The sequence below is a fragment of the Musa acuminata genome, chromosome BXJ1-8 (genome assembly GCF_036884655.1).
Source record: "Musa acuminata AAA Group cultivar baxijiao chromosome BXJ1-8, Cavendish_Baxijiao_AAA, whole genome shotgun sequence".
Taxonomy (NCBI): Eukaryota; Viridiplantae; Streptophyta; class Magnoliopsida; order Zingiberales; family Musaceae; genus Musa; species Musa acuminata.
The window spans coordinates 47,633,802-47,661,270 of NC_088334.1; the positions used below are offsets into that span (position 1 = coordinate 47,633,802).

At 41.6% G+C, this 27,469-nt stretch overlaps 4 protein-coding genes and 1 long non-coding RNA gene across 8 annotated transcripts; 2 read left to right on the forward strand and 3 right to left on the reverse strand.

Moving 5' to 3' along the window:
• Positions 1-5,361: 5,361 nt before the first annotated feature.
• LOC103996163 (protein IQ-DOMAIN 19-like) lies at positions 5,362-7,734 on the reverse strand. Its single transcript, XM_009417016.3, has 3 exons — positions 7,306-7,734; positions 6,482-6,715; positions 5,362-6,348 (listed from the first exon to the last, which is right to left on the reverse strand). Exons 1-3 carry the CDS (start codon positions 7,732-7,734, stop codon positions 5,719-5,721), a joined length of 1,293 nt encoding a protein of 430 aa, XP_009415291.2. The 3' UTR covers positions 5,362-5,718.
• A 3,721-nt stretch (positions 7,735-11,455) lies between these two features.
• Positions 11,456-12,579, reverse strand: LOC135589194 (EPIDERMAL PATTERNING FACTOR-like protein 4). Its single transcript, XM_065081481.1, has 2 exons — positions 12,368-12,579; positions 11,456-12,058 (listed from the first exon to the last, which is right to left on the reverse strand). The coding sequence occupies exons 1-2, from the start codon at positions 12,441-12,443 to the stop codon at positions 11,817-11,819; spliced, it is 318 nt and encodes a 105-aa protein (XP_064937553.1). The 5' UTR covers positions 12,444-12,579; the 3' UTR covers positions 11,456-11,816.
• Positions 12,580-17,934: 5,355 nt separating this feature from the next.
• Positions 17,935-22,667, forward strand: LOC135588352 (protein TIFY 4B-like). 4 transcript variants are annotated; one of them, XR_010476218.1, is made up of 11 exons: positions 17,935-18,349; positions 18,433-18,593; positions 18,670-18,866; positions 19,148-19,232; positions 19,315-19,459; positions 19,540-19,605; positions 20,810-20,867; positions 20,969-21,183; positions 21,789-22,134; positions 22,248-22,307; positions 22,428-22,666. XR_010476218.1 is itself a non-coding variant. In XM_065080429.1 (9 exons), the coding sequence occupies exons 1-9, from the start codon at positions 18,208-18,210 to the stop codon at positions 21,800-21,802; spliced, it is 1,083 nt and encodes a 360-aa protein (XP_064936501.1). In that variant the 5' UTR covers positions 17,935-18,207; the 3' UTR covers positions 21,803-22,347. The 4 variants fall into 4 exon arrangements, 1 of the variants encoding a protein (XP_064936501.1); XR_010476217.1 differs by having other exon boundaries at positions 21,789-22,307; positions 22,428-22,667; XR_010476219.1 differs by lacking the exon at positions 22,428-22,666 and having other exon boundaries at positions 22,248-22,347.
• A 407-nt stretch (positions 22,668-23,074) lies between these two features.
• Positions 23,075-24,871, forward strand: LOC135588353 (uncharacterized). The gene is made up of 4 exons (XR_010476220.1): positions 23,075-23,189; positions 24,071-24,345; positions 24,526-24,628; positions 24,735-24,871. It is a non-coding gene; the product is annotated as an uncharacterized LOC135588353 (long non-coding RNA).
• Positions 24,767-27,457, reverse strand: LOC103996159 (perakine reductase). The gene is made up of 7 exons (XM_009417013.3): positions 27,296-27,457; positions 26,580-26,747; positions 26,157-26,360; positions 25,896-26,068; positions 25,486-25,582; positions 25,234-25,387; positions 24,767-25,135 (listed from the first exon to the last, which is right to left on the reverse strand). The coding sequence occupies exons 1-7, from the start codon at positions 27,440-27,442 to the stop codon at positions 24,945-24,947; spliced, it is 1,134 nt and encodes a 377-aa protein (XP_009415288.2). The 5' UTR covers positions 27,443-27,457; the 3' UTR covers positions 24,767-24,944.
• Positions 27,458-27,469: the final 12 nt, after the last annotated feature.

The window sequence follows — 27,469 nt, forward strand, 5'->3', positions numbered from 1 at the left end:
TACGACTTTGATTTTTCTCGCAGCTCAGGTATTTTACTTTCTTTCATGCTATTAGATTCTATCTAATATATTGTATCCATGAAAAGGCTACTCAACGTGGTGATGATGCAATATGATGAAGCGAATCGGCGAAGTCATGGAAGGACAACAAATCATACAGTCAAAGGAGATGTTGGGGAGGCCGTACTTTGGGCAAAGTATCTACTCTTCTCTTTTGCTTTCTTATCTCTGAGGCCTCATGAGTTCTTGCTCAGCTTTCGCACCTTCAAGGGTTTCTACTCCCAGTCCTGGCCTTTTTCTCGATGTCGTCGTCCTCGAGTCTCTCCGCTTTGAAAAGTGCATGTATCTCTCTCCAAAGTACATTTGGAACCATCTGTTGGTCTACAAGTATGGTCTGGGTACATCGCAACAGTGATTTCCTTTCTCTTTGTTCCAAGATACACCATTTCCTCCTCACTCCTCTCGCGGACCACCCAAGTGGAAAGGACGGGGGGTCCAACTTCCATGATCGTCCTTTGGTCGCCGGATTTGACAGTCGCTGTCGAGCACAACTGCGACCATGAGGGTTGGCTTTTATGCCTCTGCTCTTGCTTGAGAACTTCTTGTGGGTTGCAGCAGCACGAGGGTTCTGCACTGCAAGCTTCTCCTCCTTCGCTTCGGGTTTTGTTCAGCTTCATCGCTGCCATGCGTCGAAGTGTTGGGTCGGACGTTTTGGATTATGTGAAGTAGGTGTCCTCCGTGCCAATATGAGTTGTTGGCTTCTTTCTGTCAGATGATTGAGATCACTGCTCGACCATGGTCTGCTTTCTGAGTGGCGATCCATGGTGGCCATAACTCGGCTGACATTATCAATGGCCACGAGGCAAACAGATCATGAGGTTTCGCAAACCTGAATCCTTGAATCAGAAATATTTCAGATGCACAACTTTTGACTTGAGACGCTGCTGGCTCTGTCGAACTGATGACATCCCAAGAATCCCAGCCGAAGGAGAACTTTGCTGTAAATCCATCGTAGCACTACTTCTTTGGATCATATGATCTTTGGATATAGAGGAATGGCTTTAAACAAAAAGATGATAATAGCAAGGAGACAAAACAAAAGGAATTGGATAATTCAAGAACACATTTATAGCCACCACCATTGCTTGTTTCAGCTGAAGGAGACATCAAGCATGCCCACAAATTCCTTTTTGCTGCCGTATTTGGTGGTAAGTGGAAGGGATCTGCAAATCGCCTCAGGTTTTGTTGCTAACACTCGATGATCCATGAAAAGGAAAAAGTGAAGCTTTTATAAAGCATTGCAACGTATGCGATGAGCAGGAATCGATCTCCCCTCTCGAACACCCTCATACTTATCTCCTCCTTTCTTTTGGGTCTTACGAATCAAGCTTATGCATCGTTGGCAAAAATCCATACTTGGCTGTGGAAATTTATGCATTCAAATGCATGAAACTTCATCACAAACCTACAAGGAATCGTGAATTGCGTGTCCTTTGACTGTTCCAAATTCCCGATTCTTCTCACGTATCGCACATTGATCGACATGAGAACCAACATATCCTGCAAAGTTTAGTCCTTCGGTTGCATATGGAGCAATGCGAGTTCCCCCCAATCCATGGTGAATGAAAGGAGGAGGGATACGGCTAATTCTGTGAGAGGTTACACTGAGAGAGACGAAAAGCATGAACTGTGTCGATGTTACCTTGATGAATCGGGATGGATGCCTCTTTCCAAGCTTCCATCGATTCATTTCCAAGATCAGTCCCAGATTGATCGAATCTTCTCTACTGCAACAAGAGGCCCAACCTTAGTGCCCATATAATATAATTGGGCCTCATGACCTCTATGTCGGCCCAATACTAAAGGGAATCGGAAATCTTTACATATCAGTCGTCGTACAGTTTAAAATAACGTAATTTATTCTTCAAATTTTAGTGTTATGGTGTGAAATATGAAATCGACAGGGATTAAAATGAAAATGTTCTGGCATTGGAGCCCTATATATACTCTCGCGCGGTCCCGATCCGACTCCGTCACCGTGATGCATCCTTCGGTCCATCCTCGCGCCCCAGAATTCTCCGTTCCCGCCATCTGCTGATCCCCTGAGCGTTTGTAATCAAGGGCTTTGAGGATTGCGCACCAGCCCTCATCGTAATCTCGTTTTAGATCAGCCGGCAGACTAGTTTTTCCCGTTTTCTCTTATGCTTTTCGGATTCTGTCGTTGTTCTAGGGTTTGCCAGAATAAATTCAACAAATGTTCTCGGATTTCGATTTCCTACACTGTGGATTGGATTAGTGTATGATATGATTGGATTACTAGGGTTCTGTCGATACAACCGGTTCTGGTTCTAAAGGGTGATCGTGGTCTCAGGGTTTAGGCTTTAAGAGCTGGTAATGTTCTCGGAAAGCGGAATGAAGGAGAAGGGGGTGTATAAGCTTGTTGCTTCATTTCCATCTTTGCTGATCTAGATAGGCTGTTGCTTTTGTTTGCTGGAACTGGGAGGAGTCTTCATCGATGAAATTAACTTATCAACCGCTGACAAAAGTTCACATGAGCATATTGGGCAGGACTCGTAACTTTAAAAAGTCGGCGGTTCTTTCCTTTTGCATTGAGCGTACTTTCGTGAGGGTATGAGACGTATTTTTAGCAGTTCGTTCCATTTTCAACAGTCTTTTTCTTATCCATGTGGAATATTTTAGAGGTTTGCAACTATACCTTATAAATAGGTTATCTCCTCCTTTTCTTTTGCATTAGTAATATGTACAAGCTACCAGCTTAAAATTCTTTTCAAGTGGTCTTACAGAAACAGAGGAAGGCAACTACAATGCAGCAGAGATCCTACATCTGATAGGTTAAGAAGTTTAATGATACTGTCTTTGAGGAACTCGGGCATTTTTTGCTCATCATTATAGTTTTGGTATTTTTAGTCCATTGTGGTAGAATTAGAGGTTAGCATTATAAGCTTAGGAAGTTGAAATGTGTGTCTTATTCATTGTCATCCAACAATAGTTTTCATTGTCATCTGACGACCATTAGCAAAAAAAATTTGGCCCTAATAAATTCTATCATTTACCTTCTCATGTACAATAGCATCCACAACCTTCTAATTATATTATGAAAGCTAAGATAGATAAGAAAATAGGCTAATTACGTATTACCCCCCCTATAGTTAAATCCTTTTAGCATCTCGGTCCCTAGACTTAAAAAATTTACATTGAAATCCCTATAGTAATGAAAGCGAAATATTTAATCTCATTTACCCTCACACCATTAGCTTTGCCGACGAAACATACAGTAAGTGACAGCATGAGCAGGAATGATACAGAAATGATGGGCAAAAAAGTAATTTCAATGTCCCAATTATATTTTATTTTGTTATGTCCTAATTAAAACTTCTTAGTCGACTATTGTGCTTGGTGGTAGACGACGACATCGTTGAGGGCCGCAGGGGGTTGTTGTGGTGGTGGTCGGCCTTGTCGATATCGATCTGAACATCAGCGACCTAGGCGAGGGTGGCGACAGCTGTAGCGACGATAGTTTGATGGTGATGGTGGTGGATCTCGAGGATGTGAAAAGGAAGAGGAGGAAGAGCGATGGTGGGAGGTGAGACAAAGGGAGAGGAGGAAGAGAACGAGGACGATAGTGTCACAAGAGATAACATTGGCACGACCATCGTCCTTGTGACACTATCATCCGGTGAGGGAGGAGGAAGAGGAGGGGAAGCGGTTATATCCTCTCCCTTTGTCTCACCTCTCATCGTCGCTCTCCCTCCTCCTCCTCCCGTAAGAAGCTGCAGAAGTCGGAGATAGCATCACCGCCACTCTCCCCCCTCCTGCGGGGGGAGGAGGAAGAGGAGGGAGAGCAACCATCTCCTCTCCCTTTGCCTCACCTCCTGTTATCGCTCTCCCTCCTCTTCCTCTTCCTCTTCCTCCCTCCACAAGAAGCCACAGAAGTCGAAGATAGTGTCGCCGTCGCTCACCCTCCCCTTCCTCCTCTCTTGCAGGATGATAGTGTCACGAGGACGATGGTCACGCCGATGCTATCTCCCGCGACACTATCATCCTTGTCCTCTTCCTCCTCTCCCTTTGTCTCACATCCTGTTGTTGCTCTCCTTTCTCTTCCTTCTCACATCTCCGAGATCCACCACCACCATCATCAAATCATCATCGCGGCCACTACCCCCACCTTGGTCGTCAATGTTCGGATCGACGTCGGCAAGGCCGACCACCACCACAACAGCCACCCACGGCCCCCGGCGTCGTCGTTGTTCGCCACCATCACAGTAGTCGACTAAGAAGTTTTAATTAAGGCATGATAAAAGAAAATGTAACTAGGATGTTGAAATTACTTTTTTGCTCATCATTTTCGTATCATTCCTGCACGTGCTGTCATGTGCTATATCTTTAATCGGTAAAGCCGATGACGTTAGAGTAAATGGAGTTAAATGTTTCACTTTCATAACTATAGGGATTTTAATATAAATTGTTTAAGCCTAGAGACCAGGATACTAAAGGAGTCTAACTACAAGGGTAATATGTAATTAGCCCTAAGAAAACTCCTTTGCAAAGATCACCTTGGTTGATGGCTCGATTAAAGACAGAATTAGTAGGATTATTACCCTGAACTTTATAATAACAACAATATATTTCATGTATCTTCGCATTCTAGATAGCATCATAGGTGTCTATGTTTTCTTGCCAAGCAGAAGTTCATCATCATTTTTGGTCGTTAGTTCTGAGACTCCTTACTGATTGCGCGTGGATATTTGGCGACTGTTTGATATGATGAAAAAGACTGTCTGCTGCAAGATACACACCCTAGGATTTTATCCTGCTGAGATCAGCTATATTCTTCATGCATCATTCTTCTAGCTAACCTGTAGAGGTAGAGAAATTTAAGCAGGAATGTTTTCGTCACCTTCTTGCAGCCACCTTGGAGTGGAATTCTTTATTGTTCATGATGTTTATTCCTTATTGATGTCTATTTCTCATCAGAACAGCCCTCTCTTGTTATCTTTATGTCAGCAACCTGGCTGCTTATCTTGGTTCATTGCTTTTGTCCCTCTAAACAATAAAATGCTACAGATGTGTCCAAACAACCATAGTTTTGTACTTGTTCAATATTATTTTGACATGATAGTTTCTGATTGGCAACATGTTCTATGTTAATGGCTGACTTGAAGCCTTCCTGTGCTCGAGTTTCTATGGTGATAACCAGTTTTTCATCTGTTTTCAATGGTTTGTTGACTCAATACCTGGTTGGCTACTTTCTCTCATCCACTTTGAGTGTGGAGGTGGAAATTTTGTTTGTACTTGCTAAATATTCATAAGCAATCAGCACAATTTAAGTTAAATTGTCAGTCTCTGCCAACACCCACCTATAACAAGAGACATGAAGTACACAAGATAGATGGCTTCAACTCACTTTTACATGTCAAGAAAAAGAATTGCTATTCTATGTCAAAGTGGCTTCTTGAACACGAATCTGCAGCTGTTTTTGAGAAGCTAAATAGCGGATGTTTGTGTCCTCTACACAAATCTGCATGTTCCATACAAGTAACTGAGATGGTCAGAATTAGAAGCAGTGCCTGTTACTGTGAACCCGGAAGCACAATATCATGGCATGTCAGACACTGTTTCCGGCAACAAAGACCAATCATATGTCTGTTCAAAGAGTTGTTATTCTTATTTATGAAACTGTACCTCAAAACCTGCCAATCAGCTGCAGTAATTGGTATTTGTTAGCACAGTGCTCGTTGAACCACATTCACTGTCTTTGAGGGACATGCTGGACCTATCTAACTTGAAAGACAAAGGATATTGACACCCATCGATTATCAGGCCAACATGGGAAGATGATCGCTGCATCTTTACAACTCTAGGAATGTTCCTTCCTTCTGTTGATAGTCTCCGCCTGCTTGTTTGTCGCTCAAATGTATCAGTTCGCTGGCGTGGTGCACTCTGTGACCTTGCCTTAGCTCTTGAAGATTCAGTGTTTGCCATGTAGTTGGGAAAGAAGGGATGACCATAAGAGTGTGTTGGATCAGGAACTGGAATAGCTGATAAGTACTGGGGACTGCTCTGTGCTGTTATGAATGTGAAATCCTCGAAATGTCCACTGTAAGCCCTACCACTCATTTCCGTGAAGGCAGATGGAGCAGGTGAGAACTGTTGATTCTGGTCTACATTAGAGGGCGAAAAATTTTGATCATAGTATCCAGAAAACTGCTGCTCATTTGTTTCAGTTTTTGTGGTTGAATAACTTTTTCTACTCTTTATACTGCCTCTTGATCCCCCAAGATCCAGATCCACTATCTCAATATTCTTGTTGGAATTTCTATCCATATCCTACAGGCATGGCGATTTTTTTATTTGTCAGTGATAGATCTAACAGACCGATCAACATTCATGAATGAGTTTGGTAATGCATTTTTTGATGTAATCTGTTATTCAAATAATGCAGGCATTGGATTCAACTTACATGCGATTGTCTAGATTGTGGGTGCTGTGGTGATCTCCTGTGGATGGACTGCCACTGTGGGATAACCTGTGACTCTTCAGCCATGCGGATCCTCCGGGCTCGAGCTCGCTCTTGAGCTATCACTAGAGCCTGCATGCAACGAAGAGTAGCAGCAGCTTGCTTCCTGACAAGGTGGCCTCTTACCAAAGCTTGCAGCTTTACCAGGCCTCTCAATGCACACAGAGCTTTTCTTGCCTGCGATAAGATTCATTCTGATACATGAAGATTTTCTTTCTCTAGCATCATAAGTTTTTCCTTATTTTTATATAGATTCCCAAATATTTGATCCCAGCTTTTAGAACTTTTAATTACATGCATTTTTCAGTCTGCTTATGGCATATGCTTTGAAATTCCTTTTCTTGCTTTACATAGTGTGCTGCTGATTCATATTCTTTTGTTGAAAAAAATTTGGCTTTTCAGAAGATATTTGTTTCTTACAAGAAAATGTTGTTGGTTTTTGCTTATGATGTATTTTATGTTGATATCAATAGATTCATTAGATTTGTTTTACTTGATCTCGTGATAAATCAGATTGCAGAAGCTATGATATGTATCAGTTTTTGTATTTCTCAGGCTAGATTTTCATGTTGTTGATATTACCTCATTGCAGAAGCTATGACAGGTATCAGTTGTTGCAGAAGCTATGACATGTATCTCTTTTTATTTCTCAGGCTAGATTTTCATGTTGTTGGTTTTCAGTCATGAGCAATTAACATTTCACAGTTCAATGTTTTTTCTTCTTTGAACAGACAAGCTAAATTCAATTAGAGAGATTAGAGGAGTACCAGGTAGGCACGAAAAGCAGACTGAATTTTGGTAGCTGCATCTTCCTTGACAGCAGTGGCTTTTTGTTTAGTGGCAGCGGTTGTGAGGCGTACTACAGCTGCTGCTGCCTGTGCCACAGCAACAGCAGCATCAGCAGCTGCAGCTGTGGCCACTGCAACAGCCATTGCATGCCTTTTATTGTCAATCGCAGCCTCCGACAGCCTCTGAAGTGGTGGCACACTTGTGCTCAGTTCTTGTGAACTTAAACTCTTCCCTGCACCTGCCCATCTCGGATATCTCCATCCCCTTTTCTCCTTGGGAGCAGGCACTGAGATTGGTGATGACTGACTATTGATTGGCAATGGAGAGGAAAATGATTCAGCTTTCTCTTTCTTTCCATCCTTCTTCCCCGTCAAGAAGCTCCTGAGCCATTTGCCTGTCTTCCACATTTTCCTCTCCTACCACCTCTTAGAGGAGCGATCAAGAGTCAGTGGCAGAGGAAAGCTAGATGACACAAGGTATGCGTATGGATTGTATGTTTTTATATCCATTCCTAATCTTTGCTAGCGAAGTAAATAATCCTTCTTCTTTCCTGCTTTCTGGTAGCTACTTGTCATAACCGTTCCCTCTGAACCCATTTTTCTTTGCCTCTCTCTCTCTCTCTCTCTCTCTCTCTCTCTCTCTTTCTCTTACTCACCTCTCTTGGGCACTCATCTGTGAGCTTGTTTGTTTATATATTAGGATCTCTACAAGATTGATTTTATGGATTCTTTATATAAGACTACTGCATTTCCTGGATGCCTTCTGCTGGTGAAGTAAATGGTGTGATCCAGCAATGTTAATTAGGTACCCAGACAGTGTGAGGATTAAGGAATGGGCCAGAGGGCCATGTGAAGGAAAACACTATAAACATGCTGGGGTTGTCAGCATTTCACAGAGTTCATCCCATCATTGACTTACAGTAACTGAGGCCTTGGCAACTTTTCACCTGGTAGCTGTTGCTGCTGATCCTGATGCATTGTTGGTGCTAGCTCATGGAAGAACATGGATTTGTCACCTTTACATGGATTCTATGATCTTAACTTGATGATGGTTGGAGTAGTTGCTATGACACACCAGTTGATTTGATTGGGATTACCATGTCCATGTGTGGTCAAATTTCAGTATTGCGGGCCAGAGACTTGTGCCGAGTAAGGGTCATCAATCATTCAAACAGCAGTCTGGTAACTTTTCTGAAACCTTACCTTCTACCAATTCAATAATTTAATCTGTCATTTTCTGTTCTAATTTATTGGTTTGTGCTTTGAATCAAAAGAAATCTGAATACCCACAATTTGAGGGACAATTGCATGTTCACCATATTTGTGTAAGAGTGGAGTAGATCCTCATGATACTGCATGATTGATTAATGATGGGGCCCTGCCCTAAGAAAACTCCAGATTAGTCTGAGAACTTAGTTCCCTACCAAAGTGAGCTGCATCGAGCAGCACAAAACAAGGGCTACTAATTGTGGATTAGTTGGCAGACACATCCTACTGCACATCCTTCTTCATTGAATGTATGTCGGTAAGAGGCTTGGCATCACTCAGTTTCTGCTGATGTGTAGTTGTCTTTTCTCTAAAATTTCGATGAGTTTAGCTTGTAATAGTACAGATCACTGCAGGCATGGTACGACTGAAATGTGACAATAATTGTGTAAGCTGATAATATATCTAGTGGCCTGTTCTTTAACATTGATGAGAAGCTCTGACATGCAACATGCAAGTGGCAACCATCGTTGTGACTCCTGCTAGCATGGAATAAATTCATGACTTCAAAATATCAATTGCATCATGGATGTGAAATCAAGAATAGTAGGAATGCATGCATTGTCCAAAGAAAAAGAAAAGAAAGGATGTGAATAGCTGTTGAGACCAATGATTTTTCACATGATACTTGGAAAGGGGCTACCACTTTTTCCCAAGTTCACTTTATCTTTGCCTGTGAGCAGCCTTTGATCACATTTTCCCTAAGTAGGTGCTAAGCCAGCTTTGGCACGGAGCTAAATGTACCAGTTTTGATTACTTTTTAGTGAGTGAGAAACCACATGCTGAAGTTCATCCATGTGCGTCACACTAGGGCTGGCAGAAGCATCACTTTGTTTGTCTGCATTGTGGACAAGTGATAGATCTCTCTAGGTCTTGTTATTTGTACACAGAGAGAAAGAGAGAGCTGATAAATTTTAGGTCTTTTTGTTTGTACAGAAATGGTGATGGTGCTGATAGGGAAGAGATCTGACAGCAAGCAGAAGAGTGCAGCAGGTAACGATTTCTTTAGATCTTGTTATTTGTACAGTGAGAGAGAGAGAGAGAGAGAGAGAGAGCTGATAAATTTTAGGTGTTATTATTTGTACAGAAATGGTGATGGTGCTGATGGGTAAGATCTGAACAGCAAGCAGAAGAGTGCAGCAGGTAACGATTTCTTTAGATCTTGTTATTTGTACAGAGAGAGAGAGAGAGAGATGATAAATTTTAGGTCTTATTATTTGTACAGAAATGGTGATGGTGCTGATAGGGAAGATCTGAACAGCAAGCAGAAGAGTGCAGCAGGTAACGATTTCTTTAGATCTTGTTATTTGTACAGAGAGCGAGAGAGAGAGAGAGAGCTGATAAATTTTAGGTCTTATTATTTGTACAGAAATGGTGATGGTGCTGATGGGGAAGATCCGACAGCAACCAGAAGAGTGCAGCAGGTAACCATTGCGAGAAATGTTTCTTTCTCATATTTGTAGTTATGTTGGGTGGCTCATGTGACAGGAAACCTCCAAGTGCTGAAGCTAAACAGGAGACGGAGAAAAAGGCCTCGAAAAGCACACACCTAAAGGTCAGACATATTATTTCTTTTTAAAAAAGAGGAAACTATGACGTCACAAAGTCCCACGTATATACCTTTTCACACTCTATTGTATTGATCTCCAATCCACCATGTCTAATCTAAATGCTTTTCTTAGGTTGCTGTGCGGGTTGATGATAGCCAAAATGTGAGGCATCGAAAGAGGTGCGTTATGGTAATCTTGGCTCCATGTGCGTGCCACAAGCCTTTACTTGCCAATGCTCGGTGATCACGAAGGAATAATCTTGTCGTAACTAAATAAATGACATCAAAATCGAACATTATAATCATTAATACTACTGAAAGAGAGTAAAAGAAAATAAAATAAATCATTCTACAGCGCCTAAATGCATGCTCATCCATCCGATCAGATCTCACATCGAATCGGGGCCTGTCGTTTTTGATGGGCAGTTGAAGCGGTCTTTATCTGGAGGCGAGGCCACTCGTCGGCCCGGCTTTTGGATGTAAATTAATGAAAGCCCAACACGAGTAATTTTTCGAGTAATGCATATTGAGCGTTCGATGTACCGTCCCAGTCATGCCATATAGTTGCCGACACCACACATTTACGAATACCAAAATCACCCAATTAAATGACCGCATCATTGACAAGAAACAATTTGGGCAAAACACAAGGTTTATCACTATCACATTAAATAAAAATGTTGTGGATTGATCACGCCGAAGTGCGTGCAAATGCACGGAGGCCCGTGCATGCTTTTGAGTGGCAAATCTTCTTCTTTTTCCTCTTTTCTTTTGCTGATCTTTGATCTCAAAACACAGTTCAGCCATGTTCTTGGTGGGTCCTGTGCACGTTTGAGGCCCCATTACTACATGCGCCACACATGGTTCAACAGTAAAGATATGGAAAAGGTTAGGATCTGAGTCAGAGAGCTGTTCAGGTCCCAAGTGGTAGCAGTGGAGTTGTGTTAAACAGCAAACCCTCCTGCAAGCTCTTTCAGTCAGTTGAAAATTCATTCAAGTTTTTCCAGCTTTAGAGGAGTGTTTATGATGTTATAAAGGGATCTTCATCAAAAAAAAATTTATCTATGATTTTTGCACCTTTAGATAGGCTCTTATGGTGTAGTGTGTGGAAAGAGTAGGTTTCAAATCTGCCTATAAAATAAAATATTTCTTTCTTTCTCCTCCACTCAAAAAAAAACAAAATAAAATCTCCAGGCTTTTTCTTTGACAGAATTAAGAAAGAAATAAAATGCAGGAGGATGATGTAATAGAGATGAATCAGATCATGGAAGATGACAATGTTATTTAATTAACATGGACTGTATAACAAAGTAATATCTCAAGATGATAATAATTATCAACTGTGCATTACGAAGCTGGGAACGTGTATCTTGACCGACTCCTGTGACATCGCATTCAGCACTCAGCTTTCGGCTTCTCCTCCTTAACGAGACATACTACAGTATGCACGCCAAACATCAACAATCAAGCCCCAAAAGAGCTGGCATCTTGACTGAAAATATAGGAAAAACAACAACAGTTACATGTATGTCTGTGCCCACACGACAAAGACCGATTCATGAACTCTTAATGGATGCATAACAAATCTTGCAGCAGGACTTGTCAGAAACCAAAACTTCGATCGGAGTCTCTCTCTCTCTCTCTTTCTGTGAGAACGGCTTCTTTATGTCTGGTCTCAGGGCACGAAGAGCTTGTTGCCGCACCTGCATCGCCAGGCCTCGGGGTAGTAGTCTTGCGGCACGCTCTGGCCCGGCTGGATCACGACGCGCACGGGCTGGCAGGGGAAGCACCGGCCGCACCGGGCGCGGCACGATGGAGGGGACGAGCCAGGGCCGACGAGTCGCTCCCAGTGCTTTTGTTCCGGTGATCCCAGCCGCCTTTCTTCCACTTCCTGATCGATTCCCACGAAGACAACCCCTACATATCAGCAGCAAAACCAGACTCAACTCAAATGGGTGTTTTGGAACTTGGAAAGGTGATTGTAAGTGGCACAGACATCGGCTTTTGAGCATAAAAATGGCGTGTGTCGCCTCAGCAAAGCGAACAAGGTGAAATTGTCGCCAAGTGGTAGCTTAATCAAGCAAAACGGGTTAAGTAGGATATCACCAAGACAAGGTTTTGAGTACGAATCTGCAAGAAAGTTGCGATTTTGGAGCGAACGTCATCGAGGACAATTCCCGAGGGAGAGATGAGGGAACTAAAGCATGTGGTGAGCGTCGATCTTACCAAGAGCTGCGGCGGCGAACAAGAGGATGGCGAAGGCGGCGGAGAGGAGGCGGCACTGGTGGCGCAGGACAAGCATGTCCCAGATGAGTAAACCTCCCTCCCACTTTAGTAGCCAACAGCCTTCGATGTGCAGCAATCTGTATTGGTACTTGGAAGTATAAGCATAAGCTTCCTCTGTTTAATATGTTTATTGTCGTTCCTCTCGGTGGGCGAGCAGGCCATCTTCCATGAGAGAGTTTTGAGGTTTAAATGATGATTAAAAGATACAAATAAGCTGAAACATCCTCGCGCGAATAATCCTTTCCTAAGCCCCTTTAACATCCATAAATGCTAGACCAATTCGTTTGACCTATATTATTAATCAAAATATTTAAGATAAAATTAATAATAGTACATCGATTAAACTCTTATAAATCAATCTTAGTTTTATCCATTTTGATATAAAACTAATCGTATTGTTACAATTTCTCCGCTCAAGATTTTTATTAACTTTTAACATCTAGATTAGTTTCAAATAGATAAGATTAATATTGACTTATAAGATTCAGATGAACATATTATTATCAATTATAGTTTAAATATTTTGATTAATGATTTAAGTTAAATAAATTAATGAATCAATTAGTCTATTATGCTTAGATCATGATATTTAATATTAAAATTGACCTAGTATTTGAGCATAACGACGAGAGAGCTCGAGTATGAAAATGTTATCCTTGGATGGAGTAAGAGCACTCATGACAATGTGAGAGCCATCAAAAGTGGAAAAAAATTATGATTGACTTATAAAGGTACAATGAGTATATTGTTATTAACTTTGGTCATTTTGATCAGTAATTTATCACTTATCCAAAAAGCATAAAATTCTCAGATAATTATTAAACAATCAATATTTTGTCAAAGATTTAATTATTAAATTTAAGTATAGCTCCCATGTAAATAATATTTAAGATGATATAATCATATGTAAAACTAATTTTTATAGATGATGCAGAAGAGATGGGATGATGATATTAATAATGTAAAGAGAGGCAGAAGAAGATCTAAGAAAATATTATTAAAATATACAATATTTTATGTTATTTATTTAAAGATGTTATTTTGTATAATACTTTCATTGATGTTGATAAAAGATCTATACAGTGAATTCAAAATTACATATGTTGCGACTCATTGCTATGTGATCATTCTTTAATTTTGAAGGACCAACTCCTATAATAATAATAATCTTATCTCAAACGATCAAATTATTACGATGTTGTCAAACCTTTCTTCTCTTTTTATTTAATGATTAAAATTGAAAGATGATTAAAATATTTTTTATTTTTTCTCAAAAGATGCCCTAATTTTATTTTTTTTTAAATAATATCTTTACTTTTTATAATATCAAAGAGACATCTTCTCCTTTTTTATCCATCAGCTTTTCATCGTAGCATATCCTTCCCCACTTGTCATGTGGATTAACAATAACGATCTCGTTCTTCACATGACGATAGAATCCAGTGACAAACGTGAGGCATATAGGGTCATGGTGCTAAATTGAGATTAGTAAAGTATATGAAGTCATGAAGAAGACAGTTGACCTAGGTGGGCTAATGACAAAGAGAATCTCGAGCATGTGGGAAGTGAAGGAGATCATCAAAAGTAAAAGGAGGTTGATGATGATGTTTGGAGTTGGGGGTAATGGCCACTTTGGGAGTAAGTGGGAAAGGATAAGCAATAAGATCTCCGATGGAGTATTATGGTAGATAGAGATAATAAGACAAAAGCAATAAGATAATAACGGAAGAAAGATGATGAGTATTTTTTAGATCATAAGAAGTTGAAGCATCATACGAGAAAATAAAAAATTAAAAGTATTAAAAGAACCAAAAACTGATTTTTTTTTCAAAAATCTTCCAAATTTAAATGAGCCGCTTGAATAATTAAAGAATCCCAATGAATAATTTACTAAAAATCATTCCAAGTAATAGACATTTTTTTTTGGGCTTTGACTATGTTTGAGTTAGTATTTTTATCAAATACTTTCTATCAAATCATAAAAAGATGATCATTATCCTTTGACTACGTTTGAGTTAGTATTTTTATTTAACTAAACCCTTACTATTTAATTAAACTATTAATTATCCATTGATTTTTCTCGATTACCCTCACCTCCTCCTCCAGCTCCACCTCCTTCCACTCTATAGCCTCCTTCTCCTCCCCGTTGGTTTTCTCCTCCTCACTATGCTCTTGGCTTCCTCCTCCTAGAGTGTTATCTATTCTCTCTCTCGTTTGCTTTCTCGTATACCTTTGTCTCCTCTTCCCACTATGTTGCCTCCTCCCTCTCCCCTTGGCTTTCTCCTTCGCTTTCGCTTCCTCCCACTCCTCTGATAGAAGATAAGATTTTCCTAACTATATGAGGAAATTTCTCTATTCTGTTGAGGAAATCTTCTATTATTTCTATCATCCTCCACCCCCTCTCCTTTATCTACCTCCCTATTTCCTCCCTCCCCTCCTCTTCCTTCTTTATCTTATCATCTATATAATTTACCTATAAAATCTGCTACACTCAAGTTGTACTTATTTATACAAATATTTTTTTTAAAAAAATATTATTTTAATAATAAAACTAAAAAACTTAAGTTATCTTTAAAAATATATTAATTTTTATATAAAAATATTATTATACTCGAGTTAGACTCATCCATATAAAATATTTAAACAAATTAGTTCTAGATAAGTTTATCCCAAGTTCATAAAAAAAATAAAATGCTTGAGTTATCTTTAAATTTTTTTAATTATTATAAATTGTCTAAACAAACTATTACACTTGAATTTCACTTGGGTTACGCTGATACACATACACATAATATATTAAAAGATATATTAATTTTTATATAAAATTATCATAAATTAATCATAAAACTAATCACAAAAGTATACATTTCCTATTTCCTACTTTCTATTTTCAATATTGGCTTAGTTACATTAAAATAAGTTAAACTCGAATATCTAACCTATTTTAAAATTAATATTTTTATTTGTAAATACTTATAGGATAATTAATTATCAAAACTTTAAGAATTCTATTAAAATATAATTTTTAATTAAAAAAATATTAATTTTTATTTTATGATAAATTTATATTAAATTTAATATATTATTAACAAGTTAGTGAATAAGTATAATTAGATTGTAAGCTGAGCATAACTTGAATGTAAGGATTCGATTCAACCGAATCCGAAGGGTTTCGAGTCGAAACGATTTAACTCGGAACAAATCGATTCACGAATCGACGATGCTCGAAATAGTTTGATTCTAAGATATTATCAAGATTTTTTAATATATATTTTTAATAAAAATAAAATATGATGATGTCATCTAATGCAAAATTATTATTATAATTTTTTTTCGATAAATTACCCCATCCCGGTCCGACTATCGTTAACCATCATGTATGTGCACTCTGCTGCTTGTACTTTCTGTGGTGCACACACATGGAAAGAAAGCAGTGGCAATTACATCTCTCGAGCAAAAAGTACTTGAGAATTCACCTCTTTTTCTTCTCGTTGACTAACCTTTAAGATTGTGTGATATCATGTCATAATGAGGCCATGAAGTTACATCTCAGTGTCCACGAGAGTGGCGATGATGATGTGATTAGAATGATATGTTTTGATTGACTGGTTGCAAACACTGTTTCGCTGCGATAGATTTTAACCTCAAGATCGATCAGAACTTTCTCAACTAATAATCAGCTTAGCATTTCCAAAAAATTATATGACAATGTTTCCGATCCTAAATCTTTTGTTGTAAGTCACCACCAAACAAAACATCCAAGGTGTAAAAACTTTATTTAAGATTATTATTGTTGCTAGGTGCACCTTAAGGGTGCAAGAGATTGTTCGCTTTGGGTGAGTACGATCGAACCTGTATGGTTTTATCTTTTCGGAACGACAGAGCTCCAAAAAACATCTTTGAGGATAAGGGAGGCACGATTGTCTTATGAGCCATTGGCTCCCCCACTCCTCCATCGATGTGGGACTAAGTTGGCTCTCTATTAGATGACCCCCCTTTGTTGGTAGCCAAGGGCTCGGGGGGGTTTGGGTCGCTCGGGCCCTACAGTGAGCGTCAATCTAATAGGGGATTACTTGGCCTATCTCGGTGCACCTTGGGGGTGCGAGGGATTATCTACTTTGGGTGAGTATAATCGAACTCGTACGATTTTGCTCTTTCAGAGCCACAGAGCTCCAAAAGACACCTCTGAGATTAAGGGAGACACGACTGCCTTACGAGCCATTGGCTCCCCAACTCCTCAACCGATGTGAGACTAAGTTGACCCTATCAATTGTCAAATCATATTCTAACGTTGGACAATACAACTTTACTTTCTTACTCGTCATAGGTAGAGACGTGACTATAAAAAATGTGGAACACTGAGTTATTGTCTCAACCGAATAAAGAACATACGTCAACTCGTTCTTCATTGGATTAAATCGTAAACTCTTTCGAGTTTTGAGATAGAAGCCACTGTTCGAAGCATTCTAAGGTAAGCAAGTAAGCAAGCCAGTGTGGTGAAGGATGTAGTCGCACATCTGCATCATTTGGTGACAGTATTCTATCACAAACAAAGGGTGATGTAGGATGCCGACTTGACAGATTCCACCGTAGCTGAAATCTTCTTCTAACTATTTAATATTATAAAGAGTAAAATCGATCGTTGCTTTCACTCTTCCTTTGTTGTTTATGAGTTCTCCATGCTCACTTGTCATTTTTCTTCCATTTCTCAGTCGTAATGAATTAAGGATGTGTTTCATATCTGCTCCAATAGTTGCTAGATATATTCCTGCTCAAAATGTCAACTCCAATTTGATCTCGTGCACCCAATGTTTCTAATCCTCGAGGCCACCTTTTTTTTATGTGCTTACATCTCCTTGATTCCTTGAACATGCGCATATAATAGGATAAATATTATATTCATAGTTAAGTTTTTAAAGATAATATATTGGAGGTATGTTTAAACAAAACCCTTTCCATAGTTAAGTTAATTCTTATCCATTGATTACAAGCGAAAACAAAAAAAACTCATGAGAAATTTTATATTCATCTAATTATTGGTTTGAAATGAAGACACATCTTAAAATTTTACTTTTTAGTAATATTAGTTTTATAATTATTGGTTTAGTAAAAAAATATATTCTTTTGAGATATCAAAACTTGATTTATAAAAAAAATATATAATTTATATATCCGATCGAATGGCATCAAACAGCTACGATGGGTGGGTAGGACAAAAAACAAAAATCAGTAGACCTATCTATCACTACAAACTGTGATTTGAGATAATGGGTTACTAATAATAGAGAGACTAATAAGTTAACTATAAATAACTTCACCCTTTAAGCATTTTTAGTTTATAGTTAGCGACACTTTGTAGGCCGGTCGTCACCGTGAGCCGTTTAACGTTAATTATCCGATTCCGTTACGACCACCAAAGATAACGGCCGTAGCAGGGGAGGGAAAGGGGTAATTTGGTGAAATTGAGCGGGAGGCATTCATTGGTGGGAGCAGCGCACCGACGTGGCGGCATGGGGGGGGTGGGTTGCTGCGGTGATCAGATAAAAAGAAACCACCCTCAACGAGGCGGAGACGCCGCGGCCAATCCCCATCCCTCCCCTCTTCCCAACAACAATATAATAATACTCTTCCAGTGATGGAGTGACGTTTTCCCAAAGCGCGCGCATGGTGCCGAGGTGGCTGTTTCGATAGAGAGCGGGACGAGGATGTGATCTCTGCCTCCGCCCGCCGAGACCCTCGCTAGGCCGTCCCCGGAACCCTCCCTGGCCCATCACGACGGGATGCCTCCTCCGGATCCCGCCGCCATGGGCCCCGGGGAGGTCGCCTCCCGCTCGCCGCTTGACAAGCCCTTCGCTGACCTCACCGACGAGGACATCGCCCAGCTCACCCGCGAGGACTGCCGCCGCTTCCTCAAAGCCAAAGGTCTCTCTCTCTCTCTCTCTCTCCTGCTTCTTTATCGGTAAATGGTGACTTCGGAGTAGCCGAGGGCTAATGGGCAAGTGCAGGCATGCGGCGGCCGTCGTGGAACAAGTCGCAAGCGATTCAGCAGGTTATCTCCCTCAAGGCACTTTTCGAGGGGCGGCCGGGCTGCGACGACTCCCCCGCAGGCGGAGGGATCCTTCGGAAGCTTCCCCCTGTTACTTCGGCGCCGGTGTCTCCGCCGCAGGTAGTCACTTCCCTTTGGCGAGTGCTAACGTGGCGCCCTCGTTTTGATCTCTGTCTCTTGCTGTTGCTTCTTCCAGAACTCGCCACCTCCGGCGACGGAGGAAGGCAGCGGCGGGGGCGGCAGTGGAGCGCAACCTCCGGCGAAAGAGCCCTCGCCGTACCGGAGGAAGGATCCGTTTCCCCCGCCATTCTTTGCTGGAGACCTGACCTGCAGTACCCCGATCGCCGAACCAGACCGTCCTCACCCGCCGGAGAACCGATGCTTCTCCCCCAGGTTCGTCTGCTTGCGCGACCCAAATGGTCCCCAAACCCCCTACCGCAACCCCCGGCCACGGTGCCGCTAACATGCGCCGGGTTCTTGATCCGACGGCCGTGGGGCGTTCGTCCCCGTACTAAGTGGGCCGGTTGCCTCATTTGCTTGCATGATGGAGGACGGAACCTCCCCTGCTCGCTCTTCTCGCATACGGATTTTCCTATGCGGTGACGAACCGGCGGCCTTGATCTCGACGGCCGCGTCATGTGCTTCGGCGACGCTTTCATGCTCTCCATTTACAGGACGACGGCGGACCTACCGGGAGAGCAGATGACGATCTTCTACGACGGGATGATCAACGTGTACGATGACGTCTCGGCCGATCAGGTGAGTCGACGATCGCGAGCTCCATACCGGCACCGGGGACCGTGACGGGCGTTGCACTGACACGGCGCCGCTTTGTTCGCAGGCGAGGGCGATCATGGAGCTCGCTGCCAGCCCGGCCTGCTTCGAAGACCCGACTGATCCGCTTCCTCCGGCCCGGCGGCCGGTCTTCCGCTTGCCCCCGGGCCCCGCTCCCCCTTTCGCCCGAGCCTTCCGAATCCGGGCGACAGGTGAGACCTCCCTGTCCTCCCCCCTTTCCTCGGTCAAGCAAAGCCGCCAGATCTTGATCGGACGGTTGCCTGTGGTGCAGGCAGGATGCCCCACCGTGTGGCGGGCGGGTTGGAGGGCCGGAGGGTGCCGCGGGAAACAGAGCATGGTAAGAGAGCGGAGCAACTTACCGGGTAAACATGCGACTTTTTTGTTTGCTGGCTCATACCATCACTGATTGAGGGACAAATCTTGACCCACGCTGGGACCCATGACTGCACGGCACCGGGAGTCGTTGCCTTTACCTGGGCCCCACCTGCAGTAGTGGGTTATGCAGTCAAAATTCAATGTTGTGCATGCGAAGTAGCGTACTGCAACGAAGATGGGTTTCATGGCGGTAATGGTGGGTGCTGTGGGTGGCACAGGGCAAGCCCGGGTGCCAATTATTAATCGTGTCGGCTTTACCTGTGTCAATGGACTGGAGGCGTCGGTTCACAAGTGTCGAGTGGTCCATTGATTGGTCTCGATGCCCATTGAGATCGGATTGCCCGCCATTGCTGTGATCGTATGGTCCCGGTGTTCTTCATGGGTCCCCTGATCCAACCCACGAGAATCTCCAGTGAAGAAAGTTGGTAGTTGTTTGCAAACACCCAACCCGGTTGGACAGGTTGTGTCACAGGCCTACCAGGCTTTGATATCAAAGAACCTTTAGTTTGAGTTGTGTGTCTGGAGTTTCCTCGATGCTATTTTTGCTGATTCAGTTGGATCAGACTGTGATTCAACTGAATCAAATGGCTGTCTTTGCTGTGCATCTCATTTTTTCATTCTTTGTAGATAGATAGAATCATGTTTTCTGTAAGTCATAGGAACATTCAGAATCTTTACATTCACTGTTTTTGTCACGTATAGCTACTGATGCGAATTTGAGTGTTCAGAATCTTCTAATCTAACCCTTGAAATTTTCTAACCCATTAGTTCACCTACCTAAAAGGTGATTTACGTGAACCCATATAAACCGAGCTATGAGAACGTTGTATACATCGGGTTCGTGAAATAAATTTGTCTATCCTGTATGAGTAACTGAAACTTGAATGTAGAAGTTGGCCGTCAATGCATGATCTATGATCCCAGGTTTTTATTGGCTGTAAACACAATTAGGCTTCATGATTACTTGCTGAATCTTGCTCAGGTATTTAATTGTTTATTCTCACAGCCTTTACGAAATACTATGATATTGACTATGACCATAGATATGTAAGCACGAAGGCAGTTCATAGTGGATTTGTTCATTTTAGCTTCATAATGGCAACCTAGTCAATCAATCTAAGTCTATCTATTTTTTCCATGGACTAATGCTGGTTTTCACTTCGCAGAAGTTCCAACAAGTAGAAAAGCATCATTGCAAAGGTACTTGGAGAAAAGGAAAGATAGGTATGACCTTTTGTCTTCAGAAATGATAAAACAGTGCCTATAAGCCATATTACAATCTTTGGTGAGAAGTACATTCCATCATTGTTTTTTCTTCTATGAAGGTTTAAGGGCAAAAAGATCCTCGGAGGTTCAACTTCTTCCGATATGGAGATGATGTACATTAGCCAAAAGTTGAGATGCCTGAACCATAGTGAGCTCCCGAACCTGAATGAAACAAGCTTCCCTTCTCTGTCCCAGCCACCTCAATCACCAGCAAGGTGCAGCTCGGCAGAAAACCAAAGTGGAGACAAATATTTCATCGATCTCAATGATGACAGTGAGTGAAACTCTTATTAGTTGTTCAATTATCACAATTCTCAATTTCACTGTTGGTATGAAATTATATCTTACATATTTCATAAGATGCATGTACTTATCCAACAACTGTTTGGCAAGTCTCATCTATTTCTGGGTCTCTCTTACCCCAAAGGTCAACAAACAGAAATTATGTTTTGCATATCTTTATTTCTTTTTCTGCTTGAAATATATTAAAACTTGCTTACATATTTTCTTGTACTTTGTTTTTAATTTTTTTTACATCTATTGATTAATGGTGCTAGGATAGACAAAGGAAGATTGAGGGAACTGGTTGGGGAGGCAAAAAGATCAGATAGATACCCTATAATTGATTGGTGTCATATACGGTTCATCGGACTTAATTCTCTGCCCTAAACAACTGGATAAGCCGAAAGAAGAGCATGCATCGCACGTCATTACATTTTCCGATCAATCACATCTTAGTTATTTTCCTAGTTCAGCATCTATGATTATGGTCCAGCTTGGAGTTAATTCTGTATACACAAATTTGGTTGGTGTTACTACTATTGGTTTAGTGTTGCATGATTGCGACTCTGATATATTTGTATCTCAATTTCTTAACAGGCGGCGGAATTTAAGATTGTTGGATGACCAACAAACGGGTCCCAGGAGCTGAGAGACCCTGGTTCTGTGGCTTCCTGCCCTGGGTTTTGATATATCCAAGAATCTTGGCTTGTATACTTTTGCAATAGCAGCCATGCTTGGCAATTAATAATGTTTCAAGATGCCAACCCCATGGATGAGATTGAAGACTCAACAGAAGCTGTGATTTGCCCTGGTCCTCATTCGTACATCAAGCAATTTGCATGTGTAAGATCAGCCTTCCAGTTTCTTATGGCAGTGCAGCCCATCAGAGGACAGTCAAAATCCAGATCATTATTCTCTTCGTGATCACAGCCGCCAGGTGAAGGTAATTACAGTCCGATGATCCTATTTGACCGGAAAGAAAAGATAATGTATCCTTTTGTTGGAAGTTCATGTACTAAAAAGACTAACACATACTCTTGCGGTACTTGCTACAAGTCCTCTGGAGGTTGCGGCTACCTTCGAGTCACGAAGGCTTTGCTCTCGAGGGATGCTTGGGTATGTATTGGATACCTTCAATCCAAACAGCTATTTCGCAGGACTGGTCGTACGCTGAGATTCTTTTTATTCTTTTATGATTCCTTAGAGATTCTTTTTCACGTCACTTCAATTTCACAGGAAACATCAATCGAATGTGATGATTGATGCAGTACAAGTCCTTCTTCACCCACTCGATATATATATCGCCTTCAGTTTCTCATGGAAGCAAGCTCGAGCGCGCAGTGAAAGAGGGGATTACTGCTATCAGTAGAAACTCACCAAATCTGTAAATGAGGCATCACAGAACCTAAAAAAGGCAAATTCCAATTAAAACACTTCAATCACATCTAGTTCTTTTGTTTTGTGCCCATGGCAACTTGCAACCTGAGCATTGTAGCATTATCACCTTCATAAAGAGGGAACTCGGAACTACAAGCTTTTGAGCAGTTAGTTTAGTATTTTCTCTTCTTTGGGAAAACACAAAAAAAAAGAGGGGGAAACAGCCATAAAAAAGAATCAAGAAAATAAATGAAACGTCTTCAGGGATGCCGATCGAATCACACCCCCCGAGTCCAACAAAGACTCCGCGAGGGCACGAAACTAACATGTTCCCTCTGTTGCATCGTTCTACGTGGCACGATCCGGTATGGTTAATCGTCATCGTGGATATTTTAACGGACAGAAAATCGAGCGTCTCTGTAGTTAATCCATGACCGACGGAACATATGCGTCCCGGCTTCATCTATATAAACCCTTATGCAGTCCCCAGCACGCGAGGAAGAAACAGCGAAGCGCAGAGCGTTTCGAGTGATCCTACTTTCTTAACTAATCTTTCCGTTTCTGATTCTTGTTTCGTTCTTCTTCTTTTTGGTTTCTAGGAGTATTCCGACTCTGCAAGAGGTGCGCAGTCTCAATCACGATTCCGATATGTTCAGAGAGGATCTCAGTTTCTTTATTCTTATTTTTCGAATTGTTTATAGGTTTTTGAAGTCTGAGACATGTTAGGGGAGAAACATCCAATGTTCGCGTGGAATTTTCTTGTCAGCATTTGGTGTTAGGTTTCTTTCTAGTTGATGCCACTTTCTGTGCAGAAACTGGCCGATCGGCCAACTTTTCTGTTCCCTGATTTTTTATGATCCTAAGTTGAGTAGATCTGCCAAAGTTTTTGGGCCGTTCGCCTATTTTCCTGTTGGTTCACATTGCTTGCTCGTTACTTTTAGCTATTGGATCGGATATCTTTCCATCCGCGAGTCTTCCTGACAGTTTCTTGATGTAGATCAAATATTTTATGCTCGTAGAAATTGTTGATGTGCAGCATATACCAACTAAGTGCTTTAACAATTTGGATTTTAGAGTTTGTGCATTCTCTCGCATGAATTAGTTAAAACATAGAAATTTGTTCTCTATAATAAAAATATATCAATGTAGCTGACTCCAAAGCAAACTCAACAAGCTACTATTCCCAAAAAAAATATTATAATTTAAGAGATAGATAACTACAGTTGAATAGAGAGTCGAGTGAAATGTTAATTGCTGTACTTCAAAGGTGGATATGCTTGCGTCCTCAATTTTTGAACAGTTTTCTTTGGATGGAAATATCAGGGATAACTCTTGTTTTTCCTTTAGATCAATCATTTTGAATAATCCATTCTCCTTTTTTGTTAACAATGAATTTTCTCTGATCTATGTTTGTAGTGGTTGCACTTACCACTTTCTGGAATCAAATCACAAAATGAATTCTTAGTAGTTAATAACCAATTTCTCTTCTCCATTTGTTATAGGGTCACAAGGAAGAAGTTCTCCAAGCATGGTGTATGGATGACAGTGAGGAAGACCAGAGGCAAACTTGCAGGTTGTGTGATTTGATGGCAGTGGTCCAAGGCACAATCACAGTAATGTGTTCACTCTATAAGTGCTTGCAAGGTCGGGAAACAACAGATTATGCTCGTTTCATTTTGGACAGCTTGGAAGATGATTGATTGAAAGAATGGGATCTTTCTTCGAGTCCTATGGCTTTCACACATAGATGCAAAGTGCTGTTGTCCATAGAATTCAGGTGAGTCTCCAAGGAAACACATTACTATTTAGCTTTGTTTGCCTAAGAATTAATTCTCCTTATTCTGCTGTGTATCCCATGAGGCTGCAGCCCATATTGTTGGTTCATGGTACAGTTCTTTTGTCTCTGCTGTCAAATTTCATATATGTTGAAGGTAAATCCATTTAAAATCTCTCATAGTGATGCAGAAATTGAGGCTCTGTTTAACAGGCAGCCTATGGAGAGTAGAGAAGGGATTGTAAAAAGATGAGAAGATGGAGGGAGAAGCGAAGAGGACAAAAAGGTAATCGCATTTGCTTTGCCATGTTATTGAACCCCCTGCCTGTTCATTTATAATCTTAAGCTTAAAAATAGGGCAGGATAAATTCATTGGTTTCCTTTCCAAGCAGGCTGCAGTGATGGCTCATTCAGTGAATGTGTCTTGAAGAAATAAAATCATTCATTGCCTCTCAGGACCAACGGATTTATGCAAACACACCATCATTCTGAAAGTTTATTCAGTTTTTGACAGGACTGGTAGGAGCAAGTGTGATCAGCTGAGAAAGCCATATCTGCTAGAGAACTTGAGTGCTTTCTTCACTGACATTTCCTCAGCTGATTTATTCAAGTGGGGTGGCAGGAAGTGGTGTGTTAGCAAACTTCCATGAGCAACTGGTGAAGAGCTCGATGTCCCTCTCCCCACCAATCTCATCCACCGGCATCGCATCAGAAACCTCTTTCAACTCCTCTTCACTTAGCTTCACATCAAGCGAGGCGATATTGGCATCCAGGTGCTTAACCTTTGTCGTACCTACAACAAGATGCCAAAAGAAAGGTTGGATGCTAGCATCAGTTGTTGTTGATGATGATGGTGTGCATTGCAGCATTCACAGAAAGTGGACGACATACCTGGAATAGGCACCACGTCTTCTCCTTGGTGGAGAACCCAAGCCAGAGCTAGCTGGGGGGGAGTGCACCCGTGCTTCTCAGCCAGTTTGGTGACTCGCACGAACAGTTTCTTGTTCTTGTCAGCATTCTCCCCATTGAACCTGGGATTGAGGGCCTGTTCGTAGGCAAAAGGATCAGCCCAAAAGGCGAGGCTTTGTAGCTGAAAGAAGAGAATAAAATTACTGGGATGGGCTTCGAAGACTAGTACAATACCACTATGCTCCCTTCAGGTAATCCTTCTGTGCCTGCTCTTCCAGCAAAGAAACCGTGTCCAAGAGGGCTATATGCAATTACTCCAATACCAAGCTCTCTGCATGGGAAATGGGTAGCTTATGCATCATAAAAAATATTTTAGAGCCTTGAAGTTGTGTGTTCGTATGAATGAAGCAAAATATGCTTTAGAAGCTTTAAATATCGGCTACAAAAATAATAGAGAGAGAAGATGAAGGTCTGTCACACAGTAGAAATTGCTTTAAATATCAGTAAGTAGGTTGCTGACATAGTAGCAATTTAATGCTATTTATTTCTGTCATGTGTTTAGCAGATTGCAAACTCTTTCTAGCGAAACGTAGAAATTGCTGTAGTTCGTGTATCCAAAGCAGTAAGAGTTCGACAGAAGAAACCGGCAAAGGGGAATTATCTCGTCCTCGATATCACGAGTCCACAGCGACCACTCCATCTGCACAGCTGAGATGGGATGCACAGCATGCGCACGCCTTATCGTGTCGGGACTTGCTTCGCACAGGCCGATGTACTTGATCTTCCCTTCCTCCACTAATTTCTTCAGTTCATGCATCTGCCTCGGCGAACAAGGTAATCAATCAGCTTGATGATGACTAAGAAGAGTTTATGAGGTAAAGATGAAGTCAGCAGTTAATACTCACAGTATGCTCTATCGGCACTGTTGTGTCCACTCGGTGAGGAAAGTACAGATCGATGTAATCAACACCGAGGCGTTGGAGACTGCCTTCACAGCATTTGCGAGCATATTCCGGCAAGCCATTGATCAGCAGCCGGCCGTCCTGGAAACCAGCAATGCCGAACTTGCTTGCTATCTGCACTTTTTCTCTTGGCAGATGCTTCAGAGCCTTCAGTTTTCGGACAGAGTTAAGAGTTTACAATAACTCCTCTTAGTTACAGTATTTGCTAAACTATTTGTGTTTATGATACCATAACAATCACAGTTTTTTTTTTTTTGTTCATGCAGATTAGCCATATAACTGGCAAAATCGTAGCAGCAGTTCAATAATGTATGCATGATAAACTCGTCTCATGGCATGATCAAGCACTTGAGATGGGAGACAGACCTGCCCAATAAGGTTTTCATTGTGTCCGTTGCCATAGGCATCAGAAGTGTCGAAGAACGTCACCCCCTTATGGAAGGCATCAATGACGATGGCAGCACCTTCTTCGTAGGACAGAGGATCGTTGAATATCCCTGAGAGACCCGAGCAACCAAAACCCAACTTTGAAACCTGTTAAAAAGACGGAACAACACGGAGCATTACTACAATTCTACAAGACTGCTTGAAGGTTGAAACATGTGAGAATCCTTCATTGTGAGGCACTTAGAAGGGATGTTTTTAGAAACTTGATGCTGCAAATGTTGGAGTTCAATGAAATACAAGCAAGCTTTACAGGGAGCTCCCAGCAGCATATCAAGTACAGAGGACACGAGGGGGTTCTAAAGCAGGGATGTGAAGCCCCTCTTCCACATCCTGTTTTCGTCGACAGGAAGAAGTTCCTCCTGACATCCATGTTCTAAGAAGTTTCATGCAAGCATGGAAACTTGGCACGAAGCGAATGAAGGGATACAAGTGCCTTTGGGCCTACCTTAACAAAAAGGTGTAAGACTTGAAAGTTTTCACACGTCGATAGGACACAAGAGTACAAACTAACTGAAGGGTGCTATGCTTCTTCATCCCTACAGGGCCGAAGCACAACTGGAGTCTGAGGCTTCATGTGTTGGAGAAACAACACAATGGTGCATACCAACCCTATGATGTTTCTTCTCAAGGCCTACCTCCAGTCCTTGTGTCCCAAGCTTCAATTTTGGGACTTGAGTCCGCTGTTGTGCCTTCTGCTCCATGCTGTCCCGTCCTCGAGGCTGCCGCTTGCTGTACCCGACGCCGTCAAGATATCTGAGCTCTACCGAAAGCAAATGATCCATCCATGTCGGGCGTTGCTACTTATAACC

Bases quoted from the DNA above. Each gene is read 5' to 3' on its own strand.
- LOC103996159 (XM_009417013.3), bottom strand. From the start codon at position 27,442: ATGGATCATTTGCTTTCGGTAGAGCTCAGATATCTTGACGGCGTCGGG. The intron at 26,069-26,156 runs GTGAGTATTAAC...TCGCCGAGGCAG, and splicing joins CAGTGCCGATAGAGCATACT to ATGCATGAACTGAAGAAATT. The intron at 25,388-25,485 runs GTATTGTACTAG...GCCTACGAACAG, and splicing joins TACCTGAAGGGAGCATAGTG to GCCCTCAATCCCAGGTTCAA.
- LOC135589194 (XM_065081481.1), bottom strand. From the start codon at position 12,443: ATGCTTGTCCTGCGCCACCAGTGCCGCCTCCTCTCCGCCGCCTTCGCC. The intron at 12,059-12,367 runs GTAAGATCGACG...GCTGATATGTAG, and splicing joins GTTCGCCGCCGCAGCTCTTG to GGGTTGTCTTCGTGGGAATC.
- LOC135588352 (XM_065080429.1), top strand. From the start codon at position 18,208: ATGCCTCCTCCGGATCCCGCCGCCATGGGCCCCGGGGAGGTCGCCTCC. The intron at 18,594-18,669 runs GTAGTCACTTCC...TGCTTCTTCCAG, and splicing joins CGCCGGTGTCTCCGCCGCAG to AACTCGCCACCTCCGGCGAC. The intron at 19,460-19,539 runs GTGAGACCTCCC...CCTGTGGTGCAG, and splicing joins CTTCCGAATCCGGGCGACAG to GCAGGATGCCCCACCGTGTG.
- LOC103996163 (XM_009417016.3), bottom strand. From the start codon at position 7,734: ATGTGGAAGACAGGCAAATGGCTCAGGAGCTTCTTGACGGGGAAGAAG. The intron at 6,716-7,305 runs GTACTCCTCTAA...ATCTTATCGCAG, and splicing joins CTGCTTTTCGTGCCTACCTG to GCAAGAAAAGCTCTGTGTGC. The intron at 6,349-6,481 runs GTAAGTTGAATC...CCATGCCTGTAG, and splicing joins CACAATCTAGACAATCGCAT to GATATGGATAGAAATTCCAA.